Raw genomic sequence first — 17,949 nt, 5'->3', positions numbered from 1 at the left:
CCCGGACATTATTCCCCCCTGGCTGCATCCTCCACCCTGTTTTTCTCCTCCTCTGGGACCCTGGGGCTCTACCCTTCCCCGCACCCACGGGAGCCAACCCCTTCCTGCAGCCCCCGCTTTTCCCTTCTGGGTCCCCCAAGAAGTCCCTTGGCCCACGGTGCCCATTTCGGCCACTGGCATTGATTGCAGCCTGCGCTGAGGCCCACAGAAGTAGGGACCCTGGAGTGATTTCTGGCAGGCTGTGGGGACAGGGTGACCTTCGTGGACACGTCCCCTACCCACCCCCCCAGTGCCGCCTGTCGAAATCAAAGCTGTGCGTGCTGGCGTCGGCCCTTTGTAGAGCCAGACATCTCAGCAGGGCTGGCTGGCGGGCAGAACTCACTGCCTTCCCCGGGGGTGCGGTGGGGGCCGGTCTTTCCTAGCAGGGAGGGGTCGAGGAGGACCTGGGGAGCGTCGCGACAGGCCAGCCCCCGACGGGAACACAAGGCCACGACCCGGAGGGAGGGACGCTGGCCCCTCGGGCTTCCCACAGAGAGCTGATGGGAGAGGGCACCATCTGCGAACACGCGGGGCAGCAACGTCGGCGTGGGGAGGGAGAGCTCCCTGCTACCGCTGACCCGGACCCTCGTGGCTTCCTCATCCGTGGTGAGGACAGGGGCGGCTCTGCGGGTGTTCGGGGCAGGGCAGGGCCCACGCGCGCGAAGACAGCGCAGCCGGCCTTCTACGCACGGCCGGGGCCTGAAGGGGAGGCGGGCCTTGGTTCCCGACTCCGCCCCGGGCCCCTGGGATGTGCCGCATGCTCGCAGGGCCTCCCCGCGCAACCACGAACCACCCGCGGGATCGGCGTGTCGCGTGGGAGGTGTCCGTCTGCGCAGGCGCGGGTCTGGGCGCCGCAGGTGCAAGCGCCTTGCGCCGGCGTCGGCGGGAAGCTGCGTGCGGGGAGCCCGGTCGCGATTCCCGGCGCAGGCTGTCGGCCGGACGCCAGACCCACCCCCCTGCCCTCCAGACCTCCCCAGGCGGCACCCGACTCGGCCCGGGCTCGGACCCCGGCTCCGCAGGCCTGCCCACCGGCCTCCCACCTCCGCCCCGCCCCAGGCCCCGCCCCTCCAAGCCCCGCCCCAGAAGGCCCCGCCCGGGCCCCGCCCCCCGGCTGCTCGGCCTCCGCCCCCGAGCGCGCGCCTGCGCAGTGGCGGCGGGCGCAGTCGGAAGCCCGGCGCGGACCGCGGGGTCGCCGGGGAGGCGGAGGTCCCTCTCACCCGCAGCGCGGACCCGGCTCTCGCCCGCCGCCGGGGCTCGGGCCGCCCGGGCAGGGATGGCGGCGGCGGCCGAGCCCCGGGCCCGTGCCTGGCTCGGCGGTAGCTCGCCGCGCCCGGGCAGCCCGGCCTCCAGCCCCGAGCTAGGCGGCAGAGGCCGCGCGCGGCCGGGGCCGGGGCCGGGGCCGGGCCCGGGGTCTGGTCCGGAGCGGGCGGGCGCCAGGCCCCCAGGCCCCGCCGCGTCTGGCCACAGCTTCCGGAAGGTGACGCTCACCAAGCCCACCTTCTGCCACCTCTGCTCCGACTTCATCTGGGGGTTGGCCGGCTTCCTGTGCGACGGTGAGCGCCCGCGACCCCATCACAGACCCAGCCCCTGGCCCAGAATGGGCTCCTCACCTCTGACCTCTGCACTCCCAGCAATGGCCCCCTCAGGACAGAACCGCCTGCCCCACGGGGCAGGAGTGTGCTGGCCTCGGACCCTCTCCAGGGAGGTGATAAGGACTGGCTCTTCCAGGGGCTCGGGGGCACCAGGTGGCTTCCCCCGGGACTGTGGGCCGCAGGAAAAAACTGCTCCCTGTGCTCCCTCACTGGGGTTGGGATTCAATGGCGGAAGAGCACTGTGGGCGGCGTGGGGCAGGTGCAGTGACTGGGGGATGAGTCCAGCCCACCCTGAGCAGGTGGTCCTTGTCTGGGCTCCTCAGTCCAGCAGCTGGGGCAGCAAGGGGCAGCAGTGTGGTCAGGCAGGGCTGGTCTGGGCCACTGGTTCCTGTACCCTAGTGCTGGGCCTTTTTTGCCCTGCATGCACACTGCTGCCCACAGGGCCAAGTGCGGCGTGCCCCAACAGGGCTCCCAACTAGCTGCCAAGCTGGCTGGCCGGGCGGGGAGGCCTTGCCTCCTCTGGCTCATTGGACATCGAGGGTGCAGGCTTCCAAGGTCTGCTCTCTTGTAGTCTGCTCCCTCTGGCAGGACAGGTGGGTGGGCCCTGGGGACCAGAGCTGCCCAGGGATGTGGAAGGTGGCATGTGGGGAGCCTTTTTTCCACTTGGGGAGACAGGCTTTTGTCTCTGGGGACAGAGGGACCACTTAACGCCAAAGTTCACAGAGAAGGCTTGACCAGGTCTGGGTGGAGGAGGCTGGGCCCTTCATGCAGGATGCCTTCTGCCAAAAAAAAAAAAATGGCATGCTTGATCTGACTCCCTAGTGCTGCACCAGGTGGCCTGGGGGGAGTCACCCCTAGATTCTCTCATATCAGAAACACTGCCCTTTCTTACCGCCTCCCATGCCAAGAGGCTCACCTGAGCAGGGAGAAGTGCTTGTGCAGGCTGAGTCAGCTTTAGGCCTGAGGCTAGACCCAGGATCCCCGCACAGGTGAGAGGTGGTGAAGGCAAGGCTCCAGGTCTGAGGCTGGACCCAGGATCCCCGCACAGGTGAGGGGTGGTGAAGGCAGGGCTCCAGGTCTGAGGCTGGACCCAGGATCCCCGCACAGGTGAGGGGTGGTGAAGGCAGAGCTCCAGGTCTGAGGCTGGACTCCAGGTCCTCCTCACTGCGGTGACCTCCTGCAGGTGGGGCTGTAGGTCTAAAGGGCGAAGCAGCTCATGTAAAGAGGCTGGGCTTGGGGGATGACGTGGAGGCCATCCCTGGGCAGCTGTATGGACCTTCTCTCCACCTCCATGGAGAAGGGGTGGTAATCTTGGCAAGCAGAGGGGCCTGACAAGGGTGTGGGAGGAAGAGCCTCCTCCCTTGCCTGGGAGTACCCAGGATGTGGGATGTGGGGTGATCGGGCCCTATCTCCGTGGGCCAGAGGAGCTGGGTGCCACCTGCCCGCCGCTGCTGCCTTCCGGGACAGAGCTAGTCTGGGTACCCTGAAGGGGAAGCTAGCTGGAGTGCTCACCCTTCCTCTCTGCCTCCCTGCTGCTTCCATGTGACTCCAGCCTACAGTAGTTTTTCTGAAGCAAGGTCTCAGGCTGTTCTTGCTAGCCTGTGGAGGACCGGCCTGCCTTCTCCTAGGGACGCGTGGGAAGGGCTGCAGTGGGTGGAAGGGGCTGCCTCAAGGCCCCCCGGTCACACTTTTCACCAAGGGCTGTGTTGGAGAGTAAGTTCTTCTGCCCCCTGCCCACTTCCCAGCTTCTTGCTGCCTTGTCTAACCCACCCCACCCCAGGCCCCCCGCCCCCTCCCCAGGCCCACTCACTGCTGTCTGTGCTGCCAGAGGCTGCTTCCTCTTGTGCTCCTCCTCCCATCCTGTTCGTCTCTGGGCCCCCTTCTTAGTGGCCTCACGGGCACAGCGTACGTCTGAGTGCTCACTGCCTAAAGAGCCTCTGGGCTGTCTACCCCTCTGGGTGGGGGCAGGTGCACCCATCCCTGGGCTGGCCACCCTGCCTGCCTCGGGGGCCCTGGCCCATTACAGACTGGCCCTGGTCTCAGCAGGCACACCACACGGGAGGGCTAGTTAGGGGTCTTTCGAGTTGTGGGGGAGTGAGGGAAGGATGTTCTTGGTGAAGCTGGTCTCAGGGGAGATGCCCACTTACCTGCCTGCACCTCAGGGCCAACAGGTTGGAGTGTTTCCCTGTGTGCAAGGGGCAGGGGCCACTCTCAAGACTCTAGGACACAGCATCATCCCCACTCTGGGCTCTCGGGATGAGAGGTGGCGTGGGGCAGAGGATCAGGGTGTCCCTGGCGCTTCTGTGGAGGGAGGCTGTGACCATGCCCTCCCTCTGCCCCCACAACGGTGGAGACGGTGGAGTCACTTTCTCCATTGCGCATGCTGGGTCGGAGCTGGGGGGGGAGCTGCAGCGACTCACCCCATGCTGACTCCCCTCCAGCTCTGGCAGAGCAGGCCCACTGTGAGGGGTGCACTGCCCTGTCAGAATGCTGGCACCTGGCCATGGCCCCTGGTGGTTCTGTTGGCCAAAGCCTGGGGTTGGACAGGGGCCAACTCATGCAACTCTCATTCCACAGTCTGCAACTTCATGTCCCACGAGAAGTGCCTGAAGCACGTGAAGACCCCCTGTGCGGGTGTGGCCCCCAGCCTGGTCCGGGTGCGTATGCAGTGTGGGCAGAGGGCTTGGGGAAGCTGGCTCTTGCGGCAGGTCCTGGGCTGAGAGGCTGGCTGGTTGGATGGGGTGGGAGTGTTCCATTGTGCTGCGTTGGGTCCCCAGGATGTGAACCCCTCCCAGGACAGCAGCGGGCCTCACTTCCCACTGGTTCTGACCACTCCTCCTCGGGGGTCCCTGGCACCCAGCACCGCTCATCCTGCCTGTTGGTGGGCCTCTGTCCCTGTGTGCTTGGTCCAGCTTGCCCCAGATGTGTCCTGAGGGCAGGGGAACAGGCCTGGAGGAAGCTGCTGGTGCCCAAGCTTCCTGGACTGCACAGCTGAATCAGGCTATGGGCAGAACCAGCCCGGGTGTTCCCTGCAGAAAGGGCTGCCTGAGATCACAGCTGGCCTTGGTCCTGCAAGGACTCAGGAGACTGGGCAGTTCGGCAGGACCCCTAGGAGGCACAGAGGGGCGGGCGAGGATTTAGGGGGACCGCAGGGGTCAGGCAGGGGGTGTGGGTGGCAGTGGGAGCTGTTGAGGGTGTAGAGGATGAGGCCTCCTGGCCCTGGATGGGCGCTGGCAGGTAGGCCCCAGGCTGAGGGGGAGCTCTGCTCCCTGCAGGTCCCCGTGGCCCACTGCTTTGGCCCGCGGGGTCTCTACAAGCGCAAGTTCTGCGCCGTGTGCCGCAAGACCCTGGAGGCCCCTGCACTCCGCTGTGAAGGTACTGCTGAGCCCCCCCGCCCCCCCCCCATCCTGCACCACTCACCAGGGGCCTGATCTCTGCTGCCCAGGGTGGCCCACACCTCGCTGTGGCCAGGCAGCTGGGCAGGAGGTGGGGTGGTGCCCTGGGCACTGATGGGGGGGCGTGCTTGTGGATCCCGAGCTGCCCTCACAGGGAAGCAGGTGCAGGGGGCCACGCAGGGAGACAGGAGGAGAAGCCGGCTCCCGTCCTCCGAGAGGGGGACTCCCCTCCTGAGAGCTCCCACCCCAGGAAGGATCAAGGAAGTGTGGCCAGGACTGGCCGGCCTTGGCAGAGATGCCCGAGAGAAGGGGGCAGGGCTGTGGGGAGCGGCGAGAGGCCCTTAACCCTGCCCGCCCCCCAGTGTGTGAGCTGCACGTTCACCCCGACTGTGTGCCCTTCGCCTGCAGCGACTGCCGCCAGTGCCACGGGGACGGGCACCGGGACCATGTGAGTGCACAGGGCCAGACGCCTTGGGGGGGAAGGCGGGGGAGGGGCGTGCTGGGGGGCTGGCTGAGCCACCGGCGACGGCCCCCTCCGCAGGACACGCACCACCACCACTGGCGGGAGGGGAACCTGCCCTCCGGTGCCCGCTGCGAGGTCTGCAGGAAGACGTGCGGCTCCTCCGACGTCCTGGCGGGCGTGCGCTGCGAGTGGTGCGGCATGCAGGTGGGGCTTTGCGGGGGGCGGGGGTCCTGGGGGCGGGGGTGGTGCGGCGTGCAGGAGGGGCTTTGCGGGGGGGCGGGGGGCGGGGGTCCTGGGGGCGGGGGTGGCGCGGCGTGCAGGAGGGGCTTTGGGGGGGCGTGTCCTGAGGGGGCGGAATGGGGCGGTGGGGTTCCTGGGAGGCGGGGTGTCACGGTCCTTGGGGGTGGGGCGGCGTGGACGTACTAACCCTTTGGAAAGCAGGATGGAGGTCCTGGGAGCAGGTGTGGTGCGTCCTTCCACTCTCACCCGTCTGCATCGCACTCTGTCGGGGCGGGGGATGGTCCCCGTTGTACAGAGTCGGGGATCCTTCTGGTCTGAGCGTGGTGCCGCCCGCCAGTGCGCCCTGTCGTGGCCTGGTTAGGGGCCATCAGTCCAGCGTGGGCCCCTGCGGAGTGGCTGAGGGCGAGTCCCTGCCCCCATCTCCAGGCCCACTCAGTCTGCTCAGCGGCGCTCGCCCCGGAGTGCACGTTTGGGCGCTTGCGCACCATGGTCCTGCCCCCTGCGTGCGTGCGCCTGCTGTCCCGAAACTTCAGTAAAATGCACTGTTTCCGCATCTTTGAGAGCGCGGCCCCAGAGCCAGGTGCGTGAAGGGCTGTGCTGGGGCCAGGCGTGGGGGCTGGGGGTAGGCCCCGAGTACGAGGTCAGCTGTGCCCCTCCTGCAGGTGAGGGGGACGATGGTGTGGACGGAAGTAGCCCTGCTGGCCTGGGCAGAGAGGTGCTGGCCCCGGAGTCCAGTAAGTGCCTCTTAGCTGTTGCCTGGCCCGCCGCCCTGTCCACCCATCCTGTCCCTTGTGCCCCCTGTCCCCATTCCCATCCCTCACCCCATGCCCTGTCCTGTCCCCAGCCTGTACCCCACTCCATGGATCCATACCCACTTCTCTGGCCCAGGCAAACAGACCCTGAAGATCTTTGACGGCAACGATGCTCTGCAGAGAAACCACTTTCGAGTCATCACTGTCCCCCGCCTGGCCAGGAGCGAGGAGGTGCTGGTATGAGAGAGCGCCCACAGGGGCTGAGGCAGGGCCCATTCCTGGGGGTGCTTTGTGGCATCCAGCCTGGCCCTGGCTCCTGTCCACATGTGGCCCCCCCCCCGCAGGAGGCGGCTCTCCGGGCTTACTACGTCATGGAGGACCCTCGAGACTTTGAGCTGCAGGCACTCCCCCTACCTGTCCACGCTGCGGACCCTGGGGCACGGGGCAAGACCCGGGCCGGTGGGAGTGCAGAGGGGGAGGACAGCAGAGGCCCTGGATCCCGAGAGGCTGCACCCGAGGCCTGGATCATCCGCGCTCTGCCCCACACCCAGGAAGTCCTGAGGATCTACCCTGCCTGGCTCAAGTGAGACCCAGGCCCAAGGCCCAGGGTCTGCCAGCGGGAGTTGGGAGGGGTGGGGGCCATGTGACCCAAGCTCCTGAGATTGTTCCCTGCAGGGTGGGTGTGGCCTACGTGTCCATCCGTGTGACCCCGCAGAGCACTGCCCGGACTGTGGTGCTGGAGGTTCTCCCACTGCTCGGACGTCAGGTGTGTATGCTGCTGTGGTCCCAGCCGGCCTGGGGGGAGTCCTGGGCGAGTCACGGGTCCAGGCCCGATGCCTCAAACTCTGCCCCCCACAGGCCGAGGGTCCTGAGAGCTTCCAGCTGGTGGAGGTGCTCATGGGTAGCAGGCAAGGTGAGTGGTAGCCCGCGGTCGATGTCCCCTGATCTGCCCCCCCGGGCGCCCTGAGGTCTGCGGGCAGCAGAGGTGGGCATGGCACCTGGTGCCCACGGACCTTGCCTTTCGTTCTTGCAGTCCAGCGGACGGTGCTGGAGGACGAAGAGCCCTTGCTCGCCCGGCTTCGTGACATCCGGCAGGTCATTGGGTGTGAATGCTGGTCCCTGCAGAGCCACCAGCCTTTGGCCGTGGCCGCTGCCTCCTAGTGAGGGAGCCTGTCCCCAGGACACCGCGTCCCTCCTGGCTGGCAGTGCCAGTGCTCCTGGGCCTGGCGGGTCTCGGCTTGCTAACGCCACCTTTTCCCCAGAAGGTGGGGTCGTGAGCCACAGACCCCACCCCCCGGAGCTCCCCGAGGGCAGTTGAGGAGTTTGTGCCAAGGGAGGAAGCCTGTATTTCCCTTTCCATCTTGGTGTGGTTCAGCCTGGGAAGTTTTTCTGGATGAGGAGGGTGGAGGGGCCGGGCGCTGCGGGGCCCTCCCTGAGTGCTCTGCTCAGTGTTCTGCTTCCCCACAGACGTCCCTGCGGCAGATGACCCAGGTGCGGTTCTACGTGGCTGAGAGCAGAGTTGTGGTCCCGCACGTCTCCCTGTATGTTGCTGGCCTGCCTCCCGGCCTGTCTGCCCAGGAGTATGGCAGCCTGCTGGAGGAGGCTGCAGCCACCAAAGGTGTGATGGCCTGGCTGACCTGGCAGCAGGGAGAGGAAGGGAGGGCTTCTGAGAGCAGGCCGCGGGGCCTGGTTCTCCTGCTCCCCTCCTCCCCCGCCACCGTGTCTGAGCCTTTGCCAACTGCCCCTCAGTGGGTCTGTGTCCTCACCTCCTCTGAGGGGCTTCTGAGACTCCTGAGGTCTAGCCTTTGCCTTTTCTGCTCTTGGCTCTGGGCTGGGGAGGGACGGGTTGGGGGAGCTGCCCCTGCTGGGTTGTGGGCCCAGCTACAAACAGTGGCAGCTGGAGGTGGGGGGAAGGCCGTGCCCAGACCGCTTGCCTCCCCTGACGGCAGCCTGTCGTTGCAGCTGGCCTGGTGTCCGTGAGCCACGTCTACTCCTCCCAAGGTGAGCCGCCGCCCTGGGCCGCGATCAGATTGGGCCAAAGGTCGTTCCCTGGAGTTAGGTGGAAAGGCCTGCCCTTCTTGCCTTCGTGTTCACTGTTCCATTTTGTTGAGGACCTGACCTTTTTATGGTGGAACCCCGTGTGAGGGACCCATTTCTGGTTTTTTTCCTGGCTTACGGCTGTCGTGCTTTTACTAAAATGTGACTGAGTTGCAGAGGACTTTTCTGCAAAACCTGTTCTGCCCTTGGGTTTGCATCTTTTTTTCATGGGAGACTTCAGATCTACCCAGAAGTGGGAGGACATTCCCATGAGCCCCAGTCCCTTCTGTGGGTCCCCAGCAGTCATCAGTGTCCTCCGTTCTTGTGGGAGCTTTCCTCGCCCCCCAGGGGCCTCAGGGATGAGGGTGTGCCCAGCCACACCGCCCTCTTCCATCCGCCTCCATATCCTGTCTCTGACCTTGGCCATCCTTAAAGGCTCCACAGGGACGGTGGGCCTGCGTCCTGTGGATGCCATCGGACAGCCAGACCCAGGGTCCCTTCTGGCAGTGGGATGAGGGGAGGCTGCGGTCTGAGCTTACAGCCCCTTTGCTGCAGGTGCAGTGGTGCTGGACGTGGCCTCCTTCACAGAGGCTGAGCGACTGTACATGCTGGTCAGGGACACAGCTGTGCACGGCCGGCCGCTGACCGCCCTGGTGCTGCCAGATGTGTTGGTGAGTGGGTGCCGTCAGGGACACAGCTCACAGCAGGGGAGGAGCCCGAGGTCCGGGGGTGACAGGCCTGCACCATGGCTGACAGGTGGAGGGCCAAGGGCCACTGGGACCTGGCCCCACTCCCCCTGCTTGGGAGGCCTGGGCCACCTCTGGCCAGGAGGTGGGGCTCCCTGACTTCGGACAGCATCTGGAAGTCTGAGCTGGGGGCGAGCGCAGGGCCAGGTGGACACCAGGCAGGTCAGGGCAGGGTGAGGGGCCAGAGCCCCAGGTCCTGCCCTACACTCCCATGTCTTTGCCAGCAGTCTCTGGTCTTCAGCCCTGCTGGCCCCCAAGGTTTCACCAGAGCTGTCTGTGACTACCTGTCCCTGACCCCGGGCCCCTGTCCAGGTGAAGCAGAATTAGAGTAGATGAGTTCATTGTGAGCGGGTGGGCGACGCCTGGGCCTGGCCGCCCGCTCCCATCCTGAGCCGGGTGCCCTCCTGCTGTCCTGATGAGGATGCAGCCCCGGGCAGGTCAGGGCCCCTGGCAGCTGGCCCTGTTGGCAGAGCTGGGTGGGCGGTGCCGACATGCCCTTTTTCTCTCCTGGCAGCTACCTGCTTTGGGGTGAGCAGGTGAGGGATGACTGCAGGAGCTCTGCCCCGTGGGTCACATGTCACCCCAAGGGTGTCCTTGGTCTTGAGCTGCTGCTGAGCTTGTGCCTGTTACCGAGCACCTCCCACCATGGGACCCCAGGGCACCCCAGCATCCTCACCATTGTGGGGGCCTGAGCCCCCTGCCTGCTCTCTCTGGGCACCGCGTTTTGAGGGCTCTTGGGAGATGGACGACTTCTGCCAGGGGAGGCGTGGGGCCACTCTGAGCCCAGTTGCTCCTGCTCGCTGCGGTGTGGGTGGGCAGGGGCCCTGAGGAGTGCAGGAGGGGCAGCTGGAATCCCGTGTGGGTGTCCAGCCTTGGCATCTGGGCTGCACGGGTCAGGTAGTGGGCACGGTCTGGCCACGAGGGTCGCAGTGGATGGTGGCGTGGCCCGTTTGCTCAGAGCTCCAGGCCGGCCGGCCTCATCTCTGCCCCGTTGGCTAACGGCTGTGAGTGCCTCCTCTGCTGGGGGCGGGGGATGCCTTGAGTGGTCAGTGGCAAGGTGGGGGTGGCCAGGTAGCCCCCCTGGGCCCCATGTGTGCCTTCCTCGGGCGGGGGGCTGGCCCCAGGTAGGCTCGGGCTGTGTGGGCTCAGGGTTGGAGGACTTGTCACTGCCCCCGTGGGGTGGCCTTGAGAACCTGCACTAACCCAGCCCCCCATCTGTCAGCACACGAAGCTGCCCCCAGACTCCTCCCCCCTCCTCGTGTTTGTGAACCCCAAGAGTGGAGGCCTCAAGGGCCGTGACCTGCTCTGTAGTTTTCGGAAGCTGCTGAACCCTCACCAGGTCTTTGAACTGACCAACGGGGGGCCTCTTCCCGGGTGAGTGTGGGGGTGCCCGCTGTGCCGCTCAGCCCGACGAGCCTCAGGGGGTGCTTGCACGCGGCTGTCGAGAGGCTGGAGGGAACAGACGCGTCCAGGCCGTTCTGCGTGGGGTTCGGGTGCTGCCACTGGCTTGCATGCGTACAGAGCCCCCCGTTCGCCTCTCGCCAGGTTCCACGTGTTCTCTCAGGTGCCCTGCTTCCGGGTGCTGGTGTGCGGGGGGGACGGCACCGTGGGCTGGGTGCTTGCCGCCCTGGAGGAGATGCGGCACCGTCTGGCCTGCCCGGAGCCTTCCGTGGCCATCTTGCCGCTGGGCACAGGTGGGGTCAGCCAGCAGGTCGGGGGACAGGCCTGGGGCGGGGGGGGCGGGCAGGTCGGTGGGTGTGGAGAGTCTGTTTCGCTTGTCGCTGTCCCAGGGAATGACCTTGGCCGGGTCCTCCGCTGGGGGGCGGGCTACAGTGGCGAGGACCCGTTCTCCGTGCTGGTGTCCGTGGATGAGGCTGACGCTGTGCTCATGGACCGCTGGACCATTCTGCTGGATGCTCACGACACTGGCGGTGCAGAGAACAGCGTGGCAGACGTGGAGCCCCCCAAGGTACCAGGGAGCCCCCCACAGGCAACTCCACACTTCTGTCCGGGGATTTGTGCGTGTCCCGGCCACCACCTGGTGTAGGTACCAGGGCCACCCCCTTTATGGGGAAGCCGAGGCACTGTCAGCCGTGGCTTGCTGGGGACATCCCAGGCTGGCTGGCTCAGATGCTTGCCTCCTGCTGGGTGAAGGGCAATTACAGAACAGAAGCAGCTCTGACAATGGCGGCAGAGTTGGGTTGGAGATGAGGAGGCTGGACCCAGCTTGGGGGACGCGGGAAGGACCTGGTGGGGGCTGACCAGGGTCATGGGAGAACGTGTCTTGTCTCTAGATTGTGCAGATGAGTAACTACTGTGGGATTGGCATCGACGCAGAGCTAAGCCTGGACTTCCACCAGGCACGGGAGGAGGAGCCTGGCAAGTTCACGAGCAGGTGCCGGAAGATCAAGGAGGGGGGCTTGGGACCGCTCTGGACAGCAGGGCTGCCCCCTGGTGACAGCGTACTTCCTGGGGACTCACCAGCAGGAATTGGTGGATGGGACTGGAACTTGGGGGATTGTCTTAGAGCAAGGGCTCCACCTCGACAGTAGGCGCACACCTCTCCTGCAGGTTCCACAACAAGGGTGTGTATGTGCGAGTCGGGCTGCAGAAGATCAGCCACTCCCGCGGCTTGCACAAAGAGATCCGGCTGCAGGTGGAGCAGCAGGAAGTAGAGCTGCCAAGTATCGAGGGTCTCATCTTCATCAACATCCCCAGGTGCCAGTGGGTGGGGCTCCAGGGGGCTCTGGCCTCAGGTGGGGCTCGAAGCCCTGGTCCGCCTGCCCACTTACCTGTGCGCCCTTCCCTCGGTGCAGCTGGGGCTCGGGGGCCGATCTGTGGGGCTCCGACAGTGACTCAAGGTTCGAGAAGCCACGCATGGATGACGGGCTGCTAGAGGTGGTGGGGGTGACCGGCGTCATGCACATGGTGAGTGTGGGCAGGTGGGGATGGGCCCGCGGCGTGGGACCGCAGCCCGCTGAACCCGGCCGGCCCTCCCCCTCTATCAGGGCCAAGTCCAGGGTGGGCTGCGCTCTGGCATTCGCATCGCCCAGGGCTCCTACTTCCGCGTCACTCTCCTCAAGGCCACACCTGTGCAGGTGGATGGAGAGCCCTGGATCCAGGCTCCTGGGCACATGATCATCTCGGCTGCGGGCCCCAAGGTACCACACGGGGTGAGCGGGGTGGGGCCTGAGAGCCTGCTGCAGCCCGTTCTTCCCCAACAGCCCCCTGGGTACGCGACGGGAGGGGCCCACAGGCTGAACCACCCCGCACCCCTTCTGTCAAGTGGGCTGCCACCGTGCCTGCAATATCACCCAGCCCTTTGACCTGCCCTGTCCTGGGACAGGTTCACATGCTCAGGAAGACCAAGCAGAAGCCCAGGAAGGCAGGGACCCCCAAGGATGCCCGAGCAGATGGGGTGCCTGTCCCTGAAGGGGACCCCAAGTAGAGGAGGGCCCTGGAGCAGCGTGCCTGTCCAGCAGCAGCCGCCGCCAACCCGTGATGGATGGACTTGCCTGCAGCTTTGACTGGGGGCGTCTCCCCCTCACCCCTGTGCCACACGGAAGCTGCGGGGTGGGTGGCAGGTGCTTCCCCCCCTGGCCTCCGATCCAGCAACAGGGTGGGCGCGGGGCTTTGGCTGGCCAATCGTCCCGCCCCCTGGGGTCCAGGCCACCATCGTGCGTGGCAGGCACTTCTCCCTTTGTGTCCTGCACCATCTCTGAGCCTGTTGAGCTGGGCAGCACTGAACTCTGGGCCAACCCCCCAGATGCTCCTAAGAGAATGTGCCCAGTACAGACCCCGAATGCCCCAGCCAGCAGGTCTCCCGACCGACTGTCCCACTGAGGGCTGGGTGGGGGGCACCTGCCACCTGTCCTGGGGGAAAGGTGCCTTCTCTGCTGGGCTCACCACTGTGGAGGAGCTGCTTAGGCTGCACCTGGGGGTCAGAGGGGCCCGAGGCCAGGTGGGCTTGGCCAGCATCCTGACGATGGAGCAGGAGGGGAACTGGGCCCTCACAGGGGTGGGGCAGAGCGTGCCCGGAAGGGACCAGAAGCAAACCCATGGAAGCCTGGGCTGGGAGGCCCAGAGGAAGTTTACAAGGTGTGACGTGGGGAGGAGCCAGCTTTAATCACCTGTTTGTGAACAATCAGCATGCCCATTCCCAGCACCTGTCGGGCTGACCAGACGCCCAGGCCCCCACCACACTGAGCTCAGACAGGCCCCTGGTCGGTCTGGGGAGTCTCCAGAGCCCCCCAGCGAGGCCCAGGAACCACGTCTCTCCACTTGTCCTGGCTCTTTGCTGTCGGTGCCGTCTGGCCAGGCTCCGCCCTGCCAGCCCCGTGTCCCCCAAGCTTCTGCCCAAACTGCACAAATGCACTGTTGTGGCCATTTGTGACGGGACACTCCTATCCTGTGCCCTCAGCACACAAGTGTGTGTCCACCGTGATGTCCCTGGTGGTGCAATTAGTGTTTGCTTTGCAGGCCTTGGCGCTGGTTCTGGCCTGTAGCTGTCTATCCTGTATTTAAGTGAGTCTGTGTGCCCAGAGGGGGCAGTGTGGGCTTGGCACCCAGGCCTTTATGTACCTTGTCACTACCTGAATGTAAGCCTAATTTATGTCCAGGACAAATACAGTGTGGGCATTGCTGGCCTGCCATCTCCTCTGTGCCTGGGGACCCATGCCCCGCTCAGGGCTGACGCCGTGGGCTCCCAGCGGGAGCTCGAGCACCCGCGCGGCTCGGCTTCACGAAGATAGAGAATGTGGGCCCAGGACAGAGACGGACACGCAGACGCCAGGCTCCTGTCGCACTGTCTGCAGAAGCAGAAACCCTCGCTAGGGCTCTAGAGCAGAACGATGGAAATAAGAACCAAACGGGCTGGGGCGGGCCGGGGCGGGCCAGGGCAGGCGGGCACCCGGAGCTAGTGGGCAGAAGGCAGGAGCGGGGCGCGTGCGTCGTCCTCGCTCCGGTGTGCTGGCAGGCTGAGGCCCCGCAGGGCACGCAGGGGGGCCAGGGCCAGGCGTACGAGGAGGCGAAGCAGCAGGAAGGCGAAGGGCACCGTGATCTGGGTGAGGTGGAAGATGGCCGCGCTGAACCGGCTCAGGAAGCAGGTGGAGGCGAAGGCCAGCAGGCTGACGCAGGGGTACAGCGCGAGCTTGGCAAACATGAACGCGTGCTCGTGGCCCCCGAAGCGTGCTGAGGGCTGCAGCGTCTCCCCCTCGTGCAGCAGGGCCGTGGTCCAGATGGCAAACTGGAAGATGCTGGCGAAGAAGATGATGGCACAGCTGACGCGCACGCTCTCGAGCTCCTGGTGGGGCTGCTGGGCGAAGGCCGAGGTCTGCTGGTAGGCCAGAGGGAGGCCGCCCACGAAGGCCAGTGAGAGCGTGTTGAGCAGCCCCATGGACTGCGTGGTCTTGCGGATGTGCAGGAAGAGCGAGTGGTGGGCAAACCAAAGCAGGCCCACGGTGGCGAAGGAGCCGAAGTAGGCCAGGAAGTGCGGCCCATACTCGCTCAGCGCTGCCACCAGGCTGCCGTGGAACTTCTCCTTGACGTCCTTGGAGTCCGGGACGTTGTCCTCGCTGAGGACGGTCAACACACAGCATCTGTCACAGCCTTGACGCGGGGCGTCGGGTCAGGGCTGCACCCCCACCCCATCCCAGCCTGGACGAGCACACGTGCGTTTCAGAGAACGACATGGAAAGCTGTGGTCAGTACACAGACACCAAGCAATTCCGTGTTGTGCCTCTGAAGCGCAGATGTCCCGGCGTCCTGTCTCTGTGCAGGCCGGGTGGGCAGCACTGTCCCCTCAGCCCCCCTGGCCTCCACAGCTGGGTGCGCGTGAGGTCTGTCCACTCCCCCCGCAGCTGCCCATCCACTTGGGCGGTGGTCCTGCAGACGGGGGCGCGGTCAGCCTCTGTGGTTCTCAGGTTGCTGGGCCGAACGTTGCTGGAAGGAGCAACTCTAAGACACATCTCGGGGTTCTCCCCGGGTGGATGCCCCCGACTGCACGGCCCAGGGAGCCCACCCCTGATCCCAGGCTGGGGGGAAGCACCTGGGACACCTCTCAGCTCACAATGGTGGGCTACCCCTGTGTCTGGGGGGGGCACGTAGGGAGGGCTGCAAGAGTCTGAAGGTAGGGGCAAATGCCCCCAGGTGCTGGGGCTGTGGCTTCGGGCAGAGGCCCCCAGCCTCCACTGCTCCTTGCAGCTGGGCCCTAGTGGCAGAAGCAAAGCCGCACCATTCTGGAACCTTAGGTTTAGGCCTCCGAGATCGGCACCAATGAACGTTTGCTCCCAAATTTTAAAAATTTACAAATTGCAGTAGGAAAAAGCTATCAAGAGAGAATTAGGAGAACTAACACTTTAGACCATCAGATACAAAAATGTAAAATCAAAATGGTGTAACCTGTCCGACAAAGTAAGCGTACTGAAATAGGATCAAAGAAACAAGAGGCTCTAAAAAAGAATGGAAAATATGAAGAAAAAAAGCAGATGAAACACCTAAAAATAAAAATGCAGTAACTAAAATGAGAACTTTGACAGAGAGGAGGTAGATCAGGTGAAGCAGAAGAGCGCAGAGTGAAGGGAAAACTGAGCAGAAGGGAGGATGCAGGGGAAGGGAGGCAGGGAGGCCTGGGGGGGAGGGGGCGTCCTGGGGGAGAAGGGGAAGAGGCTGGGGGGGCGGGAGGGATGGGAGGGTAAACGGGGGGGGGGGGGCGGGGGGGGCGGGGGAGGGGGGGCCTGAGGCAAGGCCCGTCCACACCCATCTACCCAGCTTGGGGAAGGGAGGAGTGACCGCTGATGCCCCCCCTTCAGCACAGGAGACCCTGAGCTCTGGGGAGCTCTGTCCAGGTTGGCATCAGGAGACCTCGGCACCTGCCTCTGTAGGGCTGGATGACGAGAGGCAGGCCGTGGACCCCCTCCCTCAAGCCTGGGTCCTTACCAGATGTCCAGAATGAGGAGTGTGGCGACAATGGCGTAGACCCCGTCGCTGAAGGCCTCCACCCGCTCCTTGCTGAGAGGTTCATGCAGGTCAAAAGTGAAGGGTTCCACGCTGTGAGCTGGGGGCTCTTGGGGGCCTGTGGACGCGAGGAGGGAGAAGCTGGCCAGGGGAGGGGACTCCGCAGGGACACCTGGCTGTCATGGGTGCCTGGGCCCTTCCCACACTCCACAGGCCTTAGGGAGCAGTGCCGAGGCCCCACACACCAGCCTGCCCGAGCACCTACCCACAAGCCTGCCCTTGCACCAGCTGGCGGCCTTGCTGACGTAGGGAAGGAAGATGACCGTTGCCATCAGCAGGTACGACTGCGTGAGACCCAGGACATGTCAGGAGGCGATGCGGTGCCCGGAATGCCACCCAGAAGCCATCCGCTCCAAAGGGGCGGCAGCCCCAGCAACAGAAGAAAGCACATGTGACTTCTACCTCATCGAGCTGAAAAACTTTTGTGCGTCAGAGTATTTCCAGAGGAATGAAAAGGCAGCTCACAGAATGTGGGAAAATACCAGCAGGCCGCACAGCTGATGAGGGTCTGGTACCCGGGGCAGGCGGAAAACACCTCCACAGCAAAGACACAACACCCAGCCAAGGTGGGCAGACATTTCTCTGAAGAAGATACACAGTGGCCGACCCGCACGGGGAAAGGTGCTGAGCATCACCAACATCAGGGAAATGCGGGTCAAAACCACGGGCAGACCCCACCCCACCCCCCGCAGGACCGCTGCTCTTAAAGGAGCGGGACCGACAAGCCTCGGCGAGGACGTGGGGCGCAGCCGCCGTGGAAGACACCGCGGAGGGTCCTCAAAACACTAGGCACAGAATGAGCCCACGGCCCAGCCATTCCACGTCTGGGTGTGTTCCCCGGGGAACGGAGAGCAGGGTCTCGATGAGATGCCGGCACCCCCGTGTTCACGGCAGCATCATGCCCAGCAGCTGGGACAGGGAAGCACCACCCCAGTGTCCGTGGATGGACCAGTGGCTAAGCAAACTGCGGTCCTTCCCATGACTGTCCAACGGGAGGGTGGATTCCTGACTCCTGCTACCACATGAACAAACTCGAAAACATTATGCTGAATGAAAGAAGCCCGACATAAAAACCTCACGTTGTAGGATTCCATTTACACTAATTACCCAGAGAGACAGGAAGTAGATCAGGGGTTTTCCAGGGAGCAGGGTGTGGTGGGGGGTGGAGACTGCTCACGGGGGTGGGGTTTTTGTTGCGGTGATGGGAACATTCCAGAAGCAGGTAGAGTGGTGGCCGCAGAGCCAATGCCTCTGGACTGGACGGGGGGAGTTTATGTTGTGCGTCCACCACGTTACTTGAGAAAGGGTGCAGGGCCGGGTCCTGGGGCGGCTCAGCAGATCCCGCCCTGGGCCCTGGCAGCACGAGCCCCCAAGGCCCCACACCACCCAGCCGGCACCCCGGCCCTGTCCCATGCCTGCCCAGGCCCATACCTGGCCCTCTGTCCTGCACAGCCAGTACTTCAAGGTCAGCTGATGTGGGGACACGACTACGCATGGCACAATCAGGGAGACAGCGGGACACGTCAGACGCGTCACAGATCTCTCCCTGAGCAAGTTCCCGTGTTTCAAGAGACCGCAACGCGAGCATCATTCAACACACACCCTGAGGGAGGTGCTGCCCAGCTGTGACGCAGGTACACAGGTAGGAGGCGGCCCACCACTGTGGGATGG

The 17,949-nt window shown here is 65.0% G+C and overlaps 2 protein-coding genes across 22 annotated transcripts in view; one reads left to right on the top strand and one right to left on the bottom strand.

Moving 5' to 3' along the window:
* Window positions 1-1,183: 1,183 nt before the first annotated feature.
* Window positions 1,184-17,949, top strand: part of DGKQ (diacylglycerol kinase theta) — an 18,902-nt gene continuing 2,136 nt past the window's right edge. For 2 of the 10 annotated variants that reach the window (XM_064584090.1, XM_064584089.1), the window contains exons 1-23: window positions 1,185-1,592; window positions 4,209-4,288; window positions 4,907-5,006; window positions 5,389-5,474; window positions 5,568-5,693; window positions 6,156-6,309; window positions 6,392-6,463; window positions 6,618-6,718; window positions 6,826-7,064; window positions 7,157-7,247; window positions 7,340-7,394; window positions 7,515-7,576; window positions 7,949-8,099; window positions 8,444-8,482; window positions 9,074-9,189; window positions 10,487-10,638; window positions 10,810-10,958; window positions 11,055-11,233; window positions 11,559-11,659; window positions 11,836-11,982; window positions 12,081-12,192; window positions 12,273-12,425; window positions 17,731-17,912. In XM_064584090.1, coding sequence (XP_064440160.1) covers window positions 1,313-1,592; window positions 4,209-4,288; window positions 4,907-5,006; window positions 5,389-5,474; window positions 5,568-5,693; window positions 6,156-6,309; window positions 6,392-6,463; window positions 6,618-6,718; window positions 6,826-7,064; window positions 7,157-7,247; window positions 7,340-7,394; window positions 7,515-7,576; window positions 7,949-8,099; window positions 8,444-8,482; window positions 9,074-9,189; window positions 10,487-10,638; window positions 10,810-10,958; window positions 11,055-11,233; window positions 11,559-11,659; window positions 11,836-11,982; window positions 12,081-12,192; window positions 12,273-12,425; window positions 17,731-17,907 — 2,922 coding nt within the window. In that variant the 5' untranslated portion in view covers window positions 1,185-1,312 and the 3' untranslated portion in view covers window positions 17,908-17,912. Of the gene's footprint in view, window positions 1,593-4,208; window positions 4,289-4,906; window positions 5,007-5,388; window positions 5,475-5,567; window positions 5,694-6,155; window positions 6,310-6,391; window positions 6,464-6,617; window positions 6,719-6,825; window positions 7,065-7,156; window positions 7,248-7,339; window positions 7,395-7,514; window positions 7,577-7,948; window positions 8,100-8,443; window positions 8,483-9,073; window positions 9,190-10,486; window positions 10,639-10,809; window positions 10,959-11,054; window positions 11,234-11,558; window positions 11,660-11,835; window positions 11,983-12,080; window positions 12,193-12,272; window positions 12,426-12,610; window positions 12,935-17,730; window positions 17,921-17,949 lie in introns of those variants that run through there. The other 8 variants (XM_045881672.3, XM_064584087.1, XR_006791888.3 and 5 more) reach the window with 7 other exon arrangements.
* The window catches only part of TMEM175 (transmembrane protein 175), a 25,793-nt gene continuing 21,209 nt past the window's right edge, over window positions 13,366-17,949 (bottom strand). For 10 of the 12 annotated variants that reach the window (XM_045881682.2, XM_045881680.2, XM_064584110.1 and 7 more), the window contains 3 exons: window positions 16,484-16,562; window positions 16,201-16,336; window positions 13,366-14,837 (listed from right to left, as the gene is read on the bottom strand). In XM_045881682.2, the coding sequence (XP_045737638.1) occupies window positions 14,180-14,837; window positions 16,201-16,336; window positions 16,484-16,562 (873 nt within the window). In that variant the 3' untranslated portion in view covers window positions 13,366-14,179. Of the gene's footprint in view, window positions 14,872-16,200; window positions 16,337-16,483; window positions 16,563-17,949 lie in introns of all 12 variants that reach the window. The other 2 variants (XM_064584108.1, XM_064584109.1) reach the window with 2 other exon arrangements.

This window comes from Mirounga angustirostris, unplaced genomic scaffold (genome assembly GCF_029215605.1).
Source record: "Mirounga angustirostris isolate CCGP_5_RB_7025 unplaced genomic scaffold, mMirAng1.0.hap1 SCAF_2, whole genome shotgun sequence".
Taxonomy (NCBI): Eukaryota; Metazoa; Chordata; class Mammalia; order Carnivora; family Phocidae; genus Mirounga; species Mirounga angustirostris.
This window is presented reverse-complemented; position numbering and strand designations above follow the sequence as displayed.